This window comes from Microtus pennsylvanicus, chromosome 5 (genome assembly GCF_037038515.1).
Source record: "Microtus pennsylvanicus isolate mMicPen1 chromosome 5, mMicPen1.hap1, whole genome shotgun sequence".
Taxonomy (NCBI): Eukaryota; Metazoa; Chordata; class Mammalia; order Rodentia; family Cricetidae; genus Microtus; species Microtus pennsylvanicus.
In genome coordinates, this window is record NC_134583.1 from 70,711,279 (window position 1) to 70,730,921 (window position 19,643).

General features: G+C 46.1%; 1 protein-coding gene across 2 annotated transcripts in view; it reads left to right on the forward strand.

Moving 5' to 3' along the window:
• Positions 1-19,643, forward strand: part of Plpp4 (phospholipid phosphatase 4) — a 121,479-nt gene that overhangs the window by 54,616 nt on the left and 47,220 nt on the right. Inside the window, exons 3-5 of one of the 2 annotated variants that reach the window (XM_075974862.1) lie at positions 2,255-2,345; positions 8,273-8,336; positions 10,200-10,324. In XM_075974862.1, the coding sequence (XP_075830977.1) occupies positions 2,255-2,345; positions 8,273-8,336; positions 10,200-10,324 (280 nt within the window). Of the gene's footprint in view, positions 1-2,254; positions 2,346-8,272; positions 8,337-10,199; positions 10,325-19,643 lie in introns of those variants that run through there. The other variant, XM_075974861.1, reaches the window with a different exon arrangement.

Consider the following 19,643-nt stretch of genomic DNA (forward strand, 5'->3'; position numbering starts at 1 on the left):
CCTAATTAAAAGCAGATCTGTGGCAGGGAATGATGCCTAAAGAAAGGTCCTTACCATGGGTCCCCGTGACTCCTTAGCTCTCATTCCTGGCAGTGAGCATGAATGCTTCTTACCTGATGCTCTATTCCCTGTTTGGACCAAAACATCCTACTCTAAAATCCCTTTTACCAGCCTTCGGGGCCTCATGGGAAAGCCTTTTCTGTTCATATATCATTTGGAGTTTTATTTCTGCTTACACTCATGGGAGCATGCCGGCTAGGGTTGTCTCTCAATACTTTTTTCTGTTCTGTGTTATTCTATTAAGTCTTGACTTGGTGTGGTTTTCCTTACAGACCACTATTTGATGAGTTTCTCTCTCTTCTTTGGTAGCATGTGGCGTGAACTATACTTAGAGGTTGATGTTTGCATTTGGAGTCAAAAAGGATACTTGAGGCTTGGTTGTGGTCTTGGCTGTGAGAAGGTGATACTCCAGATGTTGGTTTTCAGGGTCTGAATGTGAAGATGTATTTCTCAATCAACAGCATCAGGACTGTTTGAGATCTTCAGTCCCCAGACCAGTCGCATACGTGTATCACCAGCAAGCCCTGGGGCTATTCAGCTATGAGTAGTTGACTTCCAGGTTCTATCAGTGATTTTCAGATAGCCCGTGTCATCCAGAATCATTAACTACTTAAGGGTACAACCCCAAATCAGTTACTACCTCTCGTGGTCACAAAAACATGTCGACAAATAAGAAGGAAGGCTTTTTGGTGTCTCACAAGTCATCTCTGAAGGTGGAAACCAAAGAGGAGTGCTCAAAATAGTTGAGTGAAATGGGAAGAAGCTGTTTTGAAAGGTCATGGTCATGTGCATGAATTCTGTCCATGACTTTGTCTTATGAGGAAGCTCTTCTGTGAAAGGTAATGCCTCTTCTGAGCATGTTAACTAATTCCTAAGTGGGAACATGAGGGGTCTATAGTTACTACCCCTTCCTATCACTTCCTTATTGATGCAGTGTTCGGTCCATCCAGACACTGTTGTCCTGAGATGTTACACATGAAGAATTAAGTAAATACTTTCCCTCCTAGTGGCACTAGTAACTAAAGAAACTCCATATTGGAGGCAGAAAACTTGGTTTAGAAGATCAGCCTTCTAACTTAGAAGCTGTGTGTCTCCAGGCTGATCTCTGAACCCAAGAAATTATCTCAGAGCCATCATGAGCCTTAAATACTTCTAATACAGGAACGGTCTCATAGGGTGCTTTATGATGAGCCTGGCTGCATGTGAACCCCACCACCTTCATTCCAATGTGTATTTGGGTAGATGTACCTTAGTTACGCTCCTTGTTGCTATAGTCAAAGACCTGGTGAGAAACAACTTAAGGAAGAATCAATTTATTTTGGCTTACAGTTTGAGAGGATACAGTCCATGATGGTGGGGAAGTCATGTCAGTAGAAGCAGGAGGTGGCTGGTCATGTTGCATCTGAGTCAGTAAGGAAGACAGAGAGAGAGAGAGAGAGAGAGAGAGAGAGAGAGAGAGAGAGAGAGAGAGGGAGGAGTGCTGGGATGCAGTCTCTTTCTTTTTGTCATTCTATCTGGGACCCTACCCACGGAATATACTGCTCACAGTTAGGTTGTGCCTTGCTACATGAACTAACCCAATCTGGAAACTCCCTTACAAACATATCTGGAGGTTTGATTTCCAGGTGATTCTCTATCTTGTGAAGTTGGGAGGAAGAATTTGTATGAAAAAACTCCCTTCTAACCTAAAAGAAAAAAACTCCCTTCTAACCTAAAAGAAAAAAAAATGGATATTCAACAGAAGAGGTTCAGAGGGGAATGAGTTGATTGACTCTCATTAAAAAGGTTTACACTCTCATGTTTCTAGGGAGGTGAAACCAGAGCCTGCAATAATACACCCTAACACACACACACACACACACACACACACACACACACACACACACGTCTGGTGTTTCCAGGGTTTACTGCTGCCAATGAACTATCATAATTATACACTATTTTTTATTCTTTAAAAAGCTCCCACTTTCAATGTGGCTCCAAGCAATTACAAATCAATTAGAACCTGCAATCAGACCTCCAGCCTTCCAAGCCTGTGTTTTCGCTCGGTAGAGACAAATTGCCCTTCTTTGTTTGAGGTCAGTTCGGTAAGGTCATTTGACTAGCGAGTTGAAGTTAACAGAGACTAATTATGAACTGCTACATCCGAAGCAAATCAGAGTCCTCACAAGGGCTTTTTTGTTGTTTCTTCCAGGCAATTTCTTTCCTCACACCCTTGGCTGTTATTTGTGTGGTGAAAATTATCCGGCGGACAGACAAGACTGAAATTAAGGAAGCCTTCTTAGGTAGAGTATTCACAGTTCTTGCTTTAGGGGCTGGGAATGATCTTAATTAGATAATCAAATCTGAAAAAAAATCTCATTTACACCCAACTGATTTTTTTTTCCTTTGGTCAAAATTAAACTTTGGAAAAATAAGACAACATAAGCTTAGAAGGTGTTGAGTCCGTGTAAAGTAAAGGGCACTCACAAGGAGAGATTCTCAGAAGGTGCCCAGTGTGCCTGTGTGTGCATGGACCACACACGCACGTACATGCACACACATGCATACAGAGAGAGAGAGAAAGAGAGAGAGAGAGAGAGAGAGAGAGAGAGAGAGAGAGAGAGAGAGAGAGAGAGAAAGAGAATGTCAGTAAATCCTCCTACTGGGATGTTTTAGCAACCAAGGTAATATAACCTGTGTCTAAATCTCTAGCTTTTTAATCTTCTGGAAAACTAAATTGGATATGTATATACTTTAAGTTATCTAGACTTTTATGCCCAAGCTTGGGTTTATTATATTCTGCGCACTTAACCATCATCCTCTGGGGTGTTTGGTCTGGAACCTGAGGTTCCTCTCTAAGGGATGTGTTTGTTAATCACTGGGCTTATGGAGATGAAAGCGTCACATGACACTCCTCTCTTTCTCAGAGAGGGAGCGTAAATGAGGCAGAGTGTGTGTCTCAAGGACGAAGAATAGAGGCCATTTTTACGGAACCAAGCTTTAGTTAAGTCTGTCTTGTTGAAAAGAATAATGTTAAGTTTCCCTTTCAAATTAGCTCAAGTAAATAATGGGTTTAAAGACAGAGCTAAAATAAGCAATTTTATCAACTCCAAGAAAAGGAGGGAATAGCACAGCAGTGTCCCCTGGGAATGCAGCAGGAAGAGACCTGGGATGTCAAGTGCTCATGACCAGCTCTGTCTCAAACATGCCCTTCCTCACTTCCTTCCATTTCCGGTCTCTTCTCCTGCCTGGACTCGGTTTCTTCTGCCCCAGACCTTTGCTTCCTGTGAGGCTTGGGCTCCCAGTGGTGCTGCATTCTCCCTGCACATCTGACTGCTCTACCCTAGTGGCCACCACTACGTCCACGGCCTCTTGGTTCCAGTCTCCCAGATGGAGACCGGCTCAGTTGTTTCTCCAGGCTGAAAGTGATCTTGACTCTGGCCAGCTTGCCGTTACAGGCTAATTCTGTCAGGTCAGGTGTGTGCTCTGGGCTACTAACCTGTAGACTGAGAGTTTGGTCGCACGACCCAAGAATGGCTGTCATAGTTGTGGCTATAATTTACTGCTGGCTATGGATCTGTGTTCCTGTGACGTCTCTAAGCAGCCCTGGCTACCTCCTCTAGACATTTTCAGTCCTGGCTAAATCTCCCTTAGGGTGGCACTTCAAAATTGAGCACCATACCCTGCCTCCTCTGCGGTAACTAAAAAGGAATTATTGGCTGTTCTGTTTGCCGAAATCAATGAGTTTCTGTCCAGAAAGTGACGGAAAGCCAACAGTGTGCACAGAGGTTGCAAACAACCCACACTTGAAGGAAAATTTGGAGGCAGGAGGGCGACCTTAAACATTGTCATCAGAAGACAAGGCAGTTTCTAATCAAGCCTGGAATTCAGAACTCTCTCGGGGAGGGGAGGACCAGTGTCATGTCGTTCTGTACTGAGGGTATTTAGAAGATTTTAACCCAGGCGCTTACACCCGAGCCCCAAGAGTTCCCCTCTGCTACATACAGACAAGATTGGCAGCGTTTTCCCTGTACAGCATCTAGCTTATAGGTATTCAGGCTATAGACTAGCCAGGAACCCTGGTATGGAAAGTACTGGACTGCCTAAAACTACACAAATAATACCAGCAGAAGCTCTCAACTCCTCTGCAGGCCCATAACCCTCAATGCCCTCGAAACCAGCCCCTAGCAAGGCAACCCATAGGAAATGCCACTTTGAATTTCTTCATCAGCTAGTCTTGTTTGTGTTTCTGATCCACCAGTAAAAATGGTGCTGCCAGATGCTGTAAAAACACCGCATGAGTTAGACCTGTGGGGCTCTCCTTAGTCAGCAAGAACTCTTGCTTGGGGCCATGCATTCTCCTGCCTTCCCAGCCACCAAGCATCTGATCAGAGCCCTGCCTTCAATCTAGAGAATGAGGAATATTGGGATAGATACCTCACAAAGATCCCTGCGTCAATACCCTGTCATTTGGATGCCCTCTCCTCAGTACCCTGTCAAACCGTATCATTCAGATAAAAATTAATCAGTCCCATGTACTTCCAGGATGCTGAAGCAACTCGCGCTCTCCTGAATGTGGTCACCCCAGCTTCCCATCCTTCTCTGTCTCTTTCAGGCATGTGGATCATACAGTGCGTCTGCTGGTATTTTCCAGCTCACTTACTTCAAACCTTTGCAGAGACTGTACTGTCTGCAAGCCCACTCGGCCCCAAGTGTGTATGGGGTGTACTGGGCTCTGGAGCCATGGAGCTGTGTATGAATTCACTGAGATTTATGCAGGACAGTGAAAGATCAGCCAGTAATGTTTGCTCGCAGATGGCTGACCTTCACCGAGGCTACGAAATCACAGCAGGGCCAACCCTAACGGGAAAGCCCGCCACTGTCATTTCCGTGCTATCTCACAGTTTGTATGTGGTCAGGACTCTCTGGGAGAACTCAGTCAAGACAGTGTAGGGGATTTTCTCTCTTCTGCAAAAGAGGCCTCTCACCTCTGCCCCGCACTTGTGGAGGAGAGGGGAGCTGGCCTTTCTGGTAGGAAAGATCTGTTTGTAGAGACTGTAGTCACTGGATCTTCCAGACTTAGAGCCAGGCTTGTCAGGCTCGCACATTTGGCATTCCGATGGCAGTACTGTGGTACTGACTCATGCTCCGCTCTCCAACAGGGCCTGTCCCTTTCCCACTTCGTTCATAAACAGCCAGGAATGCTCCATCTCCACTCAGGTGTTTAGTTTTTCATTTTCATCTAAACACATCGGGCTAAAAGCATGCGCACTGGTGGCTGTGATGGCTAGGCCACAGCACCTTCTGCTGTAGAATGACTCCTCTGTCTCCCTTGATGAGAATGGATCACTCGAGGCAGGGCCGTCCTGAAAATGTCCCTCTGCTACATCCATCTTACACGAGTCTCTGCTGGTATCAAGGAGCTGATATTTTCCAAAGAGAAATGGTAGCTCACGCGTTTTTATTACTCAACAAAGCAGAAGAGGGCCTCCCTGAGTTTCTGTCACTTATGAAAGACATCTGGCCTTCATCACACTGACTGTGATAACTCTGCCTCTTAAGTCTTCATAACAAACTGGAAGGGGGAAAGTCAAGGGTTTTTTTTTTGTGTTTTTTTTTTTTTAAATTTTCGAGACAGGGTTTCTCCGTAGCTTTTGGTTCCTCTCCTGGAACTAGCTCTTGTAGACCAGGCTGGCCTCGAACTCACAGAGATCCACCTGCCTCTGCCTCCCGAGTGCTGGGATTAAAGGCGTGCGCCACCACTGCCTGGCTTAAGGGGAAAGTCAAGGTTTTTATAGGAAAGGATATTGACTCATGTTGCTGCCCCCTGTGTTTAGTCTGCCCCTTATCTTAGCAGGTTTCCAGGCTGCTTGGAGAAGGTCCCTGGGCTGTATATTTTAAAATAATGTATTCTAGAAGTTCTTGCTGGTTTAGATGACAAAAGTTCCCTTCTGGACTCTCCGCCCTGTTGGGAACAGTGATGGACAGCTGTTGGTAGGTGATGGGTCAGGGATGACAGAGGCCTGGTGAGGCTGTCCTGCTCTTCAGAAGGATTCTGGCAGCAGCTCTGATTCGAATTATGTCTGAGGAAATTGCCAGGAGGAAATAAAAAAACAAGTTATGTGTCTTGCTACTAATAAAAGAAATTCTACATGCCGTTGTTTATATCAGGCTAGCAAGTGATAGATGGGTTTGTTTGGGAGGCTGAAAATTCTGGTCATGAAGGAAAGATTTCATATCATAGGAATGTGGCATTTTATGGGACAACCTCCATAGTCCTTCCCCAATTATATTTTGCTCTAGCAACAAAGCTTCACTATGTTTCTAAAGTATTATTTAACAACTCTGTGGTCGTAAATTAAGTGTAATTATAGGTGATGACAACAATAATAATAATGAGAGTGATGGCTGATGGCCATAATAATGGTGGTGGTCACCATGGTGATGGGTGACAATAGTGGTGATGATGATGGTGACGGTAGCGATGATGATGATGATGATGGTGACGGTAGTGATGATGATGATGATGGTGATGGTAGTGATGATGATGGTGGTGACGGTAGTGATGATGATGATGATGATGGTGACGGTAGTGATGATGATGATGGTGGTGACGGTAGTGATGATGATGATGGTGGTGATGGTAGTGATGATGATGATGGTGATGCTAGTGATGATGATGATGATGGTGGTGACGGTAGTGATGATGATGGTGGTGGTGATGGTAGTGATGATGATGATGATGGTGACGATGGTGATGCTAGTGATGATGATGATGGTGATGGTGATGATGGTGATGGTGGTGATGATGATGATGGTGGTGATGGTGGTGATGATGATGATGATGGTGGTGACGGTAGTGATGATGATGATGGTGGTGACGGTAGTGATGATGATGATGGTGACGGTAGTGATGATGATGATGGTGGTGACGGTAGTGATGATGATGATGGTGGTGACGGTAGTGATGATGATGATGGTGGTGGTGATGATGATGATGGTGGTGATGGTGGTGATGATGATGATGATGGTGGTGACGGTAGTGATGATGATGATGGTGGTGACGGTAGTGATGATGATGATGATGGTGACGGTAGTGATGATGATGATGGTGGTGACGGTAGTGATGATGATGATGGTGGTGACGGTAGTGATGATGATGATGGTGGTGGTGATGATGATGATGGTGGTGATGGTGGTGATGATGATGATGATGGTGGTGACGGTAGTGATGATGATGATGATGGTGGTGACGGTAGTGATGATGATGATGATGGTGGTGACGGTAGTGATGATGATGATGATGGTGGTGACGGTAGTGATGATGATGATGGTGGTGATGGTAGTGATGATGATGATGATGGTGACGATGGTGATGCTAGTGATGATGATGATGGTGATGGTGATGATGGTGATGGTGGTGATGATGATGATGGTGGTGATGGTGGTGATGATGATGATGATGGTGGTGACGGTAGTGATGATGATGATGGTGGTGACGGTAGTGATGATGATGATGATGGTGACGGTAGTGATGATGATGATGGTGGTGACGGTAGTGATGATGATGATGGTGGTGACGGTAGTGATGATGATGATGGTGGTGGTGATGATGATGATGGTGGTGATGGTGGTGATGATGATGATGATGGTGGTGACGGTAGTGATGATGATGATGGTGGTGACGGTAGTGATGATGATGATGATGGTGACGGTAGTGATGATGATGATGATGGTGGTGATGGTAGTGATGATGATGATGATGATGGTGACGGTAGTGATGATGATGATGGTGGTGACGGTAGTGATGATGATGATGATGATGGTGGTGACGGTAGTGATGATGATGATGATGATGGTGACGGTAGTGATGATGATGATGGTGGTGACGGTAGTGATGATGATGATGATGGTGACGGTAGTGATGATGATGATGATGATGATGGTGACGGTAGTGATGATGATGACGGTGACAGTAGTGATGATGATGATGATGATGATGATGGTGATGGTAGTGATGATGATGATGGTGGTGACGGTAGTGATGATGATGATGATGATGATGGTGACGGTAGTGATGATGATGACGGTGACAGTAGTGATGATGATGCTATGTTAATGATAATGGTGCTAATAATGGTGATGATGGCGGTGGTGGTTACAGTAATGATTTTTTTTTTAATGCAAGATCCAACTATTTTTTCTTCTGTCTGTTGGTTTTGTTTTGTAGCGGTGTCCTTGGCTCTTGCTTTGAATGGAGTCTGCACAAACACTATTAAATTAATAGTGGGAAGGTAAGTTCCAAGAAGAGACAAATGATGGCTTATACTACCAAGTTAGCCTGCATGGGGACCATGACACTGGGTAGGACAGATTCCAGGGTGTCCGATTTTCCCTTAAATTGTTGCCCTTCTGGGATTTATGACCTTCAGTACAGCTTTTCTTTCCTTTGAATCATGAGCTCACTATTTTAGGGAGGAGTTCACTGGCACGAGCATGTCCCCTGGCTGACTGACCACACTTTCTTCTGGCCGAAGCCTGCTATTGGCCTTTCCAGAGCCATCCATTGCTTTCCCAGCACCAGGCCAGGCTTCTGCACTTGTCAGTTTTGGCCTTTAGCAAATTAATAAGATCACTTCTATATTGCAGTTTCCTTTGGGGCGAGATGTATGGGCTGGCATTTCAGATCTGCCTTTCCGCCACACTCCTCTTACTGCTCCTGAGAAATGAAGTCTGGTTTTCATTTCCTCTCCCTTCTCTCTGGCTGCTCCGGTAGAGAGTCAGTCTCTGGGGAGAATGAGAAGCCCGAAGGCCTCTCAATACTACAGCGGACATGAGCTCCAGCTTCTAGCTCCTGGCCTTGAACAAACGAGATTCCATTACAACCTCAGCAACAGGGTGCTAGGCTAGGCATCAAGGAGTGGAAGATGGGCAAACCTGGGTTAATAAAAGACCCTATACTGCAATGCCCTTCTGGATCCCTCCATGCTTAGCATGTAGTTGGGGTCCAGATAAAGTGCTGATTCTAAGGGCTTACCCCCTGGGGTTCTGGTTGAGTAGGTGGACAACCGTTGCCTTGGAGAAACACTGGCTGGGTCCGAGAAACACAGCACAAGAGCGGGTCTGATAGATCCCAGAGCTAGGAGGTTCGATGCATGAATCCATTTGAGGCAGGAGTGACCCAGTGTGCCCGGGTAAAAGGGAGGTGTGCTGCCAGCTTTAGCAGGTGTCACCCGTGTTATCCACACAGCGATCTTGGCTGACTCGGTACAGACTAGAGGGCTGGTACACCTCCACACTGGAATCCTCACTTGAGTAGGGCATTCAAACACGTGGTCAAATGTTAGGCACAGGATTCAATTCTGCAGCTTGTGTTTGCTGATCACGAGTGACCTTGGCAGGAGTGTCAGCTCCTTCAGAGCCCTGACCCTGCCTCAAGGATTGGCACAGGCATTATATGACCTGGTAAATGTGCAGTGCCTGGCCCTGCACCCACACTCAAGGATAAGTTAATATTAGCCGGGGATGCCCTTGAATGGTTTGGCTTCAGGGCCAGAGCCACCCTTCTTTCCTCCAGAGATCTCTGTCTCACTTCCGCTTTAGGCCAGAGACACCAGCCTAGGTTACTGAACTCCTCATCTTGTGTGGCTAAGTCGTCAAGTTCCCCAGCCAGGTTGAGGGCCACAGATTAAGGCAACTGGTCACCAAAACTTGGCATGTAGGGGTGTCATGTCCCGGACTCTCAGAAACTGGGGGGCGGGCGCAGGGTCTAGATTGGTGGAACAGTAGATCAACATAGGACGTTCTTTCTACTTTGCTGACACCATGCTTAGGTACCTCAGGAAGTCCCACTACTTAATGCTCAAGACCTCAGCTTTGATGGGGTACTGGTTTCCCTTTACAGACGTGGAAATGAGAGTAGGGAAGGCTGAGACCTCCCTCTGGCTACAAAACTAGCCCCAATTGCAATCTTTTTGACCCCAAAGCCTGAGAATGCCCCAGCAACTGTATGCAGAGGATTCTGGGGGAAACTCCCATTGTTGATGACAGAGGGGCCTTGCAGAGGGGTGGGGGTTGTTGGGGGGAGCAGGGATCAGCTTGGGGTTTGTTGTGATGGCAGCGTTGTATATTGAAAATGTCCATGGTGTCTTTTGTAGACCTCGCCCCGATTTCTTTTACCGCTGCTTTCCAGATGGGGTGATGAACTCGGAGATGCACTGCACGGGGGACCCTGACCTGGTATCCGAGGGCCGCAAAAGCTTCCCCAGCATCCACTCCTCCTGTAAGTCCACGGCGAGGGCGCTTTTGTTCTCCTGCTCAGTTTTTTGGGGGGGGTGTTTAAATGAAGAGAATGGTTTGGGTACCTGAATGTCAGCACGGTGCAGTTTTTCTTCACTGTGGGGTAGATGGCTGAGAAATATAACATTCCAGGGGCGGTCATGGGAACTGGCGGTCAAGGCATTGGGCTTTACCTAGTGTTGCATATGTTGCTGCTGTGAGCTTGGAAGAATGTGGCAGGTGACAGTTCACCCCTGGATGGTATGACTCAAGAATTTGACAGTGCAAAGGGAACTTGCCAAGCTCCTGGATGCTTCTGTTCAATTTGGCATTGTGTCTAGTATTTTTATCAAGTGAAGGTGAACGTATATATAACATGTATGCATACACATACACACGATGCCTATGAAAATGTGTATGTTCCCATGCACCTCAATATATAGTTTCACTGTAGGCACTGGAGCCTCGATCAGCCGGACACACAGACTAGTCTGAACCAGCAGCAGCATGGTAGAGCAGGAAAGCCACGGGTCTCTGAATTGTGACACATCCTGGCTCTGCCAGGTCTCAGCAATTTCAAGTCACCTTTCTGAGCCTCGGGTCCCACTGTGTTTAATGGAGATCGGTAGGAGTGAGGGGTAAAGTCAGAGATGATGCTCACGAACATTTCTGGAGGTCCATTGTTTTATTTAGTCCCCCGAGTATAAGGCACTTGGGGGCTGGGCTTGTCACCGTCGCTCTCCCTATTGTTGTTTATGACCGGGGCTGGTGTTTCCAGTCACTGAGTGGTGTTTAGCGAATGCTCAGGCACCAGGTATTGGTGCTGGGAATCCAAAGCCAGATAAGACCAAATCCAGCCCTGGAAGTCCACAGGTGTAGTAGGCTGTCTGTGATGTTGTGGATGTTGGGGGATTGGAGACAGGCTAAGGCTGCAGGTGACTGACTGTCTGGAATGAGAAAGGCTCCTGTCAGACTGTGAAGTCCTTGGTTTGCCGCGGGTCTAACCATTGTTTACTTTTGGCAAGCCTTTTATCTTAATGGGATTTCCCCCAAATCCTGTGCTAAAGGTGCACTGTACCCGTTAGTGGCTGAATTGAGAAACATCGGACATTTTCCCCAGAGATACGGGAAAGTAGGGTCTTTCGATGAGCTATGGGAGTGACAGACACTCTAAGGGATCATTGCCAGCCCTGTTGCAGCACCGCAACCTTCCAGGTTGGGGCTGATCTCTTCTTACACACAAAACAGTGAGGCTCAGACAGGGTCAGCTGCTGATCTGAGGAAGGCGGCCTCGGGCATGGTGGTGTTTTCGGCCTTTGGAAGATTTACTGCAATTCAGTGTTCATATGCCATGTTAGTAAATGCCTCATTTCCTTCTCCATAGCTAAGAAGATTATGGCAAGTTGAATACTGTCCCTCTTCCTCTAAGTAAACCCAGTCCTTAGTCCTAGAACTTATAAACATGACTTTATTGACTTTATTTTTTTAGGGTTGTAGTTAATAGTACTGTAATAAATATTAGAAATTTGCCAAGGGATTTACTTCAGGAGTTCTCAACACACACATGCACACACATACACACACACGCATGCACATACCCTGACTACATAAGAAAATGGATGTGTTAAATAACTGGACTACTCTGACCATTCTCCATGCATGCTTTTTGCTTTAAAGAAACCTTAGTGTTTAATTACCAAAGGGAATAAAACCCCACTAGTTAAAGATATTTAGGTAAACACTTAGATTTAGGATATTCCCCAAACCAATGACAGATGTTCTTTTTCTAAGAACTTATTTAGTTTTTTTTTTTATATATATGCATTGGTGTGAAGGTATCACATCTCCTGGAACTGGAGTTGCAGACAGTTGTGAGCTGCCATGTGGGTGCTGGGAATTGGACCTGAGTCCTCTGGAAGAGGAGCTGGTGCTCCTAACCCCCGAGCCATCTCACCCGCCTCAGTAGATGTTCTTATGGGAGACAGGCAGAGGATATTGGAGATAGAGGTGGGGCGAAGACTAAGTGAAGACACCCCGTGATGGAGCGATGCAGCCGCAGACAGGGAACACCTGGACCCGCCAGAGCTGGGAGATGCTGAAGGACTGGTTCTTCTGTAGAGCCTAGAAGTGTGGCCCTGCTGACGTCTGCATTTTCAGTTCAGGAATTCTGCTCTCCAGAGCTATTCAGGAATGAGTATATGTTCTGTTACCATATTTGTGACAGCCGTTTCAGTGGCTTAGGACGTTTATAAACAGCCAGATCCAATGCCATAAGCCCAAAAGAGTGGGCTTCAGAGCCACCATACGCTGCTTTGCGATGCCACTGAAGTGCCAATGCCAGGACATGGGGATAGAAGAGCTTGTAGCCCAAGGTTACTCTGGGCTTGGGTCAGAACGAGAAAGTGCTTCTTTCCAACCTTGCTGTTCTCAGGTCACAGTTCATGTGAGTGTATGTTTTGTGGTCAGGTGCCAGTTGGAAGGGTTCCTGCTATATTCGATTATTATGCCCTTACTGTCAAGGGTTCCAAAGCTTTAATGTTTTAAGGGATCTGGAATAGTATTTAAGGTGGGGGTTAGCTCCTATAAGTTCTCCATCCACTTCATTGTAGGTAGGTTTACTCAAGTCCTCTCTTGCTGACGTTGTGTTGTTTCTTATAATGTATGTATTGTGTGTGTACATACACATGGGTGTATATAATCATGTGCACGTGTGTGTGTGTGTGTTGCATATGTGGAAGCTAAAGGCAGACATACAGTATCCTCCTTGGTTACTCTCTGCCTTATGCTTTTACCTGGAGCTCAGTGACTGGGCTAGGCTTGTTGAATAAAAAGCTACTGAGATCCACCCATCTCTGCCTTACTGGTCTGGCATTCCAGATATGCATCTCTATGCCCAGCTTTCTTTTTTCTAAAATACGGACCTGGAGATCCTAATTCAGCTTCTTACACTTGCCTGGCAAACACCTTACTAACTGAGCCATCTTCTTATCATTATACTTCTTGATTACGTTCCGCCCCCCACAAAGACTTACTGCTAATGTTACATTCTAAAGGGTTTTTAAATTTTAAGATCACAAGGACATAAAACCTTTCCTAAAATAGAAAATCTGAATCCTTCCTTTTCAAACATTTGAGGACTGTAGCATAGCTTAGTGTCTGCTGGTGCATTTGAACTTGGGCAGGAAGTAGCTCTCATGTGCATACCTCAAGCGGGCAGACTCTGGACCTTAGAGATTAGTAGACAAGTCTTAAGGAAATGTTTATTTTAGATGTGTGTTTCTCCTCCTCTGACAAAAGCTGGCTGGCTTTCTCACAGGCTTCTTCTGGCTGCCTGCCTTGCAGATGTGGCTGGCAGGGCTACGTGCTCAACAGGCTTTTGGGCAGAGACTGTTATAGATGCTCCTTAAGATGCTCATTCAGTCTTGCTGGCAGACAAGATGTCCATCACAGTCTCTGGGTTTTAATGACATTGTTTGCGTCTGTGCTCTTTCCCCTACTTGTGACCAGGCAGTGTTATCTTGAAGTGAGCTGCCTTATCCAAAGAGAAAGCCATTAGTGCTGTGCCCTGGGGTTCTTATTGTCACTCTTAGGACACCTCACGATTGGTGTGACTTTTTACTCCTCAGAAGGGATGACCTCAGCGGACCCCATTTTGTTACAAATACTCTATGTTCCTTACAAGATCAGTTTTCTAGTCTAGACTTGAGTGGCTGGATGAGGCGGATCCCAGGCTAAAGAGACGTGGGCAGGGCTCCTCTAGTCACAGATTGCTGGTAGCTGGATGTCATCCACATTCTCATATCATCCCGGTGAACGCTTGGTTTTTCTTCAGTCTTAAGAACAGATATCAGTTTGTTTTGGAAAGAAAAGAGCTTGGTCTGAATCTCCCTTATGTAGCTGAATGGCTCTAGTGTGGTGTGTTCATGCAGCAAGCAGCAAAGCCCATAGCAGCATCCTCAGGGGATTTGCTCTGGGAGACGGCCTGGGTTTCCTTGACTGGAAGAGCAGAAACCACAACTGCACAGAGCAAGTGGTTTGAAATTTAGAATTTAAAGAAGCGTTAGCATTGCGCCTTCTCCAGGGGCTGAATATGAGGGTGTTCAGAACAGGGAACGGTCTCAAGTTTTGGGTGGCTATCAGTTCAGCTTCTGGGAGGAGGGAGAAGTCGGAGATAGCAAATCATAGTCCTGTCAAGCTGTCAAAAAACCTCTGTCCTGAAAAAAATAGTGGTTGTCAAGAACTCCTTTCCCCCTCTGGTGAGAGCAATAGCGTCCACGTGTCAGCATGTGAGCCACTTCCAGCCACTGCTCCTGTCTCTAGTCACTCTGTACTGGAGCGTCAAGATGCCCTTTCATCTACTTGTTGTCCACAGTGGTTTTCACTCTACAATGACGGGGCTGAATAGTTGTGAAAGGTACATAGAGCCCGTGGAATTATAGTGACGATCTGCCCTTTGTGGAGAAAGATTAGCAGCCTTGCTGGTACCAAAGCAAGGGTATCACAGAACATCGCTAAGGCAGGATACCTATAATTGCAGAAAGAGGGAAGTAGCGGACAGAGGAACTGTGGGGCTGAGAGCAGTCTAGACTGCATAGCAAAACTCTTGTCTTAAATCAGCTGGGCTGGTTAGGTTTTTTGTTTGTTTGTTTGTTTGTTTGTTTTGTCAACTTGACACAAGCTACGGTCATCTGGAAAAAGGGAACCTTATTTGAGAAAATGTCTCTACAAGATTGGCCCGTAGACAAGTGTGTAGGGACATTTCCTTGACTAGTGATAGATGTAGGCAGTACCATCCCTGGGCTGGTGGTCCTGGGTGCTGTAAGAAAACAAACTGAGCAAGCCACATGGAACAAATCAGTAAGCAGCACTCGGCTTCTGATTCAGTTCCTGTCTCCAGGATCCTACCTTGCACTCCAAACACACACACACACACACACACACACACACACACACACACGGTCTTGTTCGTTTGTTTGCTTTTTAAATGGTGCTGGGGATGGAATCCAGGGCCTCAGTATTGTCGAGCAAGTGCTGTCCCACTGATTTGCATTTCCAGCCCGGGAAGTCTCATTTTTAAACAACTCTGCATAAAATAGGGCAGCTCTGGCTTACAGGATGCATTTTTATGGCAGAGAAGGTATAAAAGCATATCGATTACAGCTGACTTTGTGAGCCCTTGGTCTTTAGTGGATACTGGGCTGCACACTGGGTGGAAAAGGCAAGGACGAAGTTGACTCTGTCCTTCCTGAATGTGAAGGCAAACTCTAGAGTTGGGATGCCGGGTGATGCAAGTGGGGGGTGATGGAGGAAGGTCATTGGCTAATAAAGAAACTGCCTTGGCCCATTTGATAGGCCGGCCTTTAGATGGGTAGAGTAAACAGAACAGAATGCTGGGAGGAAGAGAAAGTGAGCTCAGACTCCATAGCTCTCCTCTCTGGGGCAGATGCGATGAAGCTCTGACCCAAGATGGACGTAGACTAGAATCTCCCTGGTAAGTCACCACCTCGTGGTGCTACACACATTAATAGAAATGGGCCAAGCAGTGTTTATATGAATAGAGTTTGTGTGTTGTTATTTTGGGGCATAACCTAGCCAGGCGGCTGGAAGCCGGGTGGCAGGAACGCAGCCGCAGCTCCTTCAACAGGGGGGACCTACAAAGGGAATCTGGGGTAGGGACAACTTCCAAGAGGAAAATCTCCATGGTTTCTCACCAGAGAGTAACACGAGTTATGTATCTTGAGGTTTTTATGCTCTTAGCGTGGAAATTCAGGTTATCAGTCATTTCCACGAGGGTCCCCAGGTTGCAGTGTGCCTGAGGCACGTGTGGGGGAGGTGCTTTTTAGGGCTAGCCTGAGTCACATGAGATCCTGTCTTAAAATAAGGACACTTAACTTTTGCTCCCCTGCCCCTTTGTGACTTCTTAAGGACCCATTCTCTACCACTGGTCATCTGGAATGGCACATCCCACTCGACTTCTATTTCTGTATTTATTGTCCTGGTCACTGGATGTGTCTTTTTAATTGGGAATTTTGTCGCTCCTATTACTGCGCCCCCTGTTTCTTTTCTAGGTCTGTATAGGCAGATACCGAGTCACTCTTTCGTTATCTCTCCTTCCTGTTGTCTGTCGTCTTTGTCGGCTTTCTATTCACCTTCTTGGAGATTTAAAACCTACAGAACCGTATAAAGTTCTATAGAATTGGCATTAATTTTTTTCTATTTTTAATTTCTAAGAGCTTTCTCAAACTTGATATTTTTAACAAATTTAATACCTTGTTCTTTTTCTCACAGACGGGATAACTCTTATCTCTGTGTGTCTGGAGTTTCGCCTTGCCTTCTCTATCTCCTCACCTGCTGCTCTGTTCAGAGACCTGGTGTTCTCAGCCGTGTGTTCTAACTTAAGGATGGATGAGCAAAGCTACTTAGACAAGGCCCATTAGCACTGCCACAGGTGACCGGGAGGGAGCAGTACTCAGTCACGGGCCCTGTTTGTTAGCATCTGGCCTTTGCCCTGAGTCTGTTGCATCCTCAGGGAGGGCTCCCTGGTTTCTTCCAGAGGCGTGACAGAGCTCCAGGTGCTATGCAGGAGACCTTGGTGCTTCTTGGGTTACCCACTAGACTTTCGTCAGTCACTGTATTTTCAGTCTGATTATTCCATGGTTACTCCAAAGCCCAAACCCAAAACGTGGAGACTCAGGTTGTGGGTGACTTCTGGGCTTTAGAGGATTAGGAGTGCGAGGGCCTCTCCTTACAGGACCTCTCTGCTTACCTATTCCTGCAGTCCCGACTCATCTGCCTTTCATTGTACCTGGTGCCTCTGGCTCCATAATTAGCAGGGTCCCATGGGTTGAAAAGGCTGCTTCTTACCATTGCTGTCCCCTTTAGCCAGGACGAGTGAGCTGTCCTCAGCTCGGGAAATTAGCAGCTTTATCGCTACCTCCTTCTCTTCTCGCTCCAGTGGGGTGGAGTGCAGGCACTGCCAGGTGGAATCCACATTTTGCTTGAACTTTTCAGGGTTCTCCAGAACCATAGAACCAATAGACTGTCTTTCTGTCTTCTTTCTCAAGACATGTATTTGCAGGAATTGTCTCCTGAGACTGGGGTGGCTAGTCTTAAGTAAGGCAGGCTGGCAGGTTAGGATTTCAAGGAAAAGTTGATGTTACCATCTTGAAGTCAAAATATATCCGATGGATCATCAAGGTGGGATACCCAAGATGACACTGTTTTTTATTGTTGTTGTTTTTTAATTGTAGAATCTCTTGTAGCTCAGACTGACCTTGAACCCAAGCTGAGTATCTGGGTGATTGTCTGGATATTACCTGTGTGTGCATGTAGCCAAAGGCAATTTTGCTGATCCTCCTGCCTCTATCTCAGAAGTGCTGGTATGACAGGCAGGCCCCATCTTATCTGGTTTGTGAGGTGCTAAACATCAAACCCAAAGCTTTGTGTATGCCAGACGCAAGCTTTACCGCTGAGCTCCATGCTCCATGCCGGAAACTGAAGCCAGGTGCTTACACACAGTAGGCAAATTACCTACCGCAGAGCTGTGTTCTCAGCCTTCTGTGTGGCGCTTCTAAAGACAAATTCTTTCCTATTGAGAAAACCCCAGTCTTCCCTATTAAGGTTTATAGCTGATGGGATGAGCCTCACTAGCAGTGCAGCTTGAAATCAGAATATTTAAAGTCACCTGACTGTAAAACTGGCACTTCCCAGGAAGCAGCAATGTTTAGCGTGGCTTGGATCAAGCCACTGGAACCATCATGAGCCACGCTGACATAAAGTTAGCCACCATTCTGCTGTTCCACGTTGCCACCGTTTTGAAGTCAGAAACATCACTTGGATGCTCCAATGCCTTCAGCGTAGATGATCCGTTTGCTGTTAGGTTCCTGTTCAGCCTCGGTGGTGTTTCTGACAGCAAAGTCCTTGAAAGCAGAGTGTGCACCAGTGTGTCTGTCTTCTCAAGCCCAGCGTCTGGGTATTTGCTCCTGGCAGTGGCATCTAAATAGGTTTTAGCTACAACTTGGGAAATTATCGCAAGATCTCATCTATGCCAGGTTGAACTCTGTCAAGCATGAATATTCAGTGTCATAAAGTAGCTGCTGCTTAAGTGGCTAGGCTGTCTTTTGCATGGAGAAGGAGGAACCATGGGAGTGGGAAAGGGTTGCAAGATTCATTGGTTGTGCCTCCTTTGATGGAATACCATCGCTCTCATGGGTTTTTGTTGGTAGGCAGAATGCTTGGCATTTGCTTATTTATGCTTCTTTTAAGTATTTAATAAAAAGGGCATCAGCTACATAGGTCATTGGTTCAACCAGGACATACTGCTGGTGGTTTGAGGTCACACCTTGTGTGAATTGTCTTGTAGTATAAACAGTAAAGCTTCCAATCTTACTGTCATGCCAAGGAATATCAGCAGGCATGTGAGACACAAGCCCTTCATAGTACTCTTCTCCCCATCTAAATCATTATCTTCCATCCCAAGCTTCCAGAACAACTGGGAAGATTCTGAGAAGCTACTGAATTTATTTAGTCCTGTCTTTCTACTCGCGGGAAGATCTGTGTCCATGTTGAATGGCTTGCCTTGAGGAGACAAATGTCTAGAGAGAGAGAAAGCTCAGTTTGGTACTAGGAGTTAAACCGAGGGCTCTGTGCATGCTCACACATGCTAGGCAAACATCTGTCTCCCAGCACGGCAAGCATCGCCCCCTGGAGTAGCATGTCTCCATTGTTTATCATAGTCCCCACCTCTTCCTGTGGAGCTGGTTAGACTTACCCCTAAGTCCCACTATGAAATTTTAATGTCGCAGATTATAATTCTTTTAATGTACTTAAGAATAAAGGCTCCCAGCATCACCATCATGTCAAGAGACACCAGCAAACTTGCCAAGAGTTCCTCATTGTTTCCCTCCCTTGATATTTTTCCCAAATGACTATAATATATACATAAGACTCTTTCTTTCTTTCTTTCTTCTTCCTTCCTTCCTTCCTTCCTTCCTTCCTTCCTTTTTTTTTTTTTTTTTTGCTTTTTCGAGACGGGGTTCCCTGTGTAACTTTGGAGCCTGTCCTGGAATTACCTCTTGTAGTAGGCTGGTCTTGAACTCACAGAGATCTGCCTGCCTCTGCCTCTGAAGTGCTGGGATTAAAGGTGTGTGCCACCACTGCCTGGCCACAAGAGCCAATTTTCATTCCCAGAAGGGATGGCATCTTTGTCAAGGAAGTATATTCTAGGCTATTCATTCTTTGCTGGACCATTTGTCCCTCCACAGTGACATTTAACAATGTCTAGAGACATTTTTGGTTGTCTGGTGTGTGTTTAATGTGTTTAT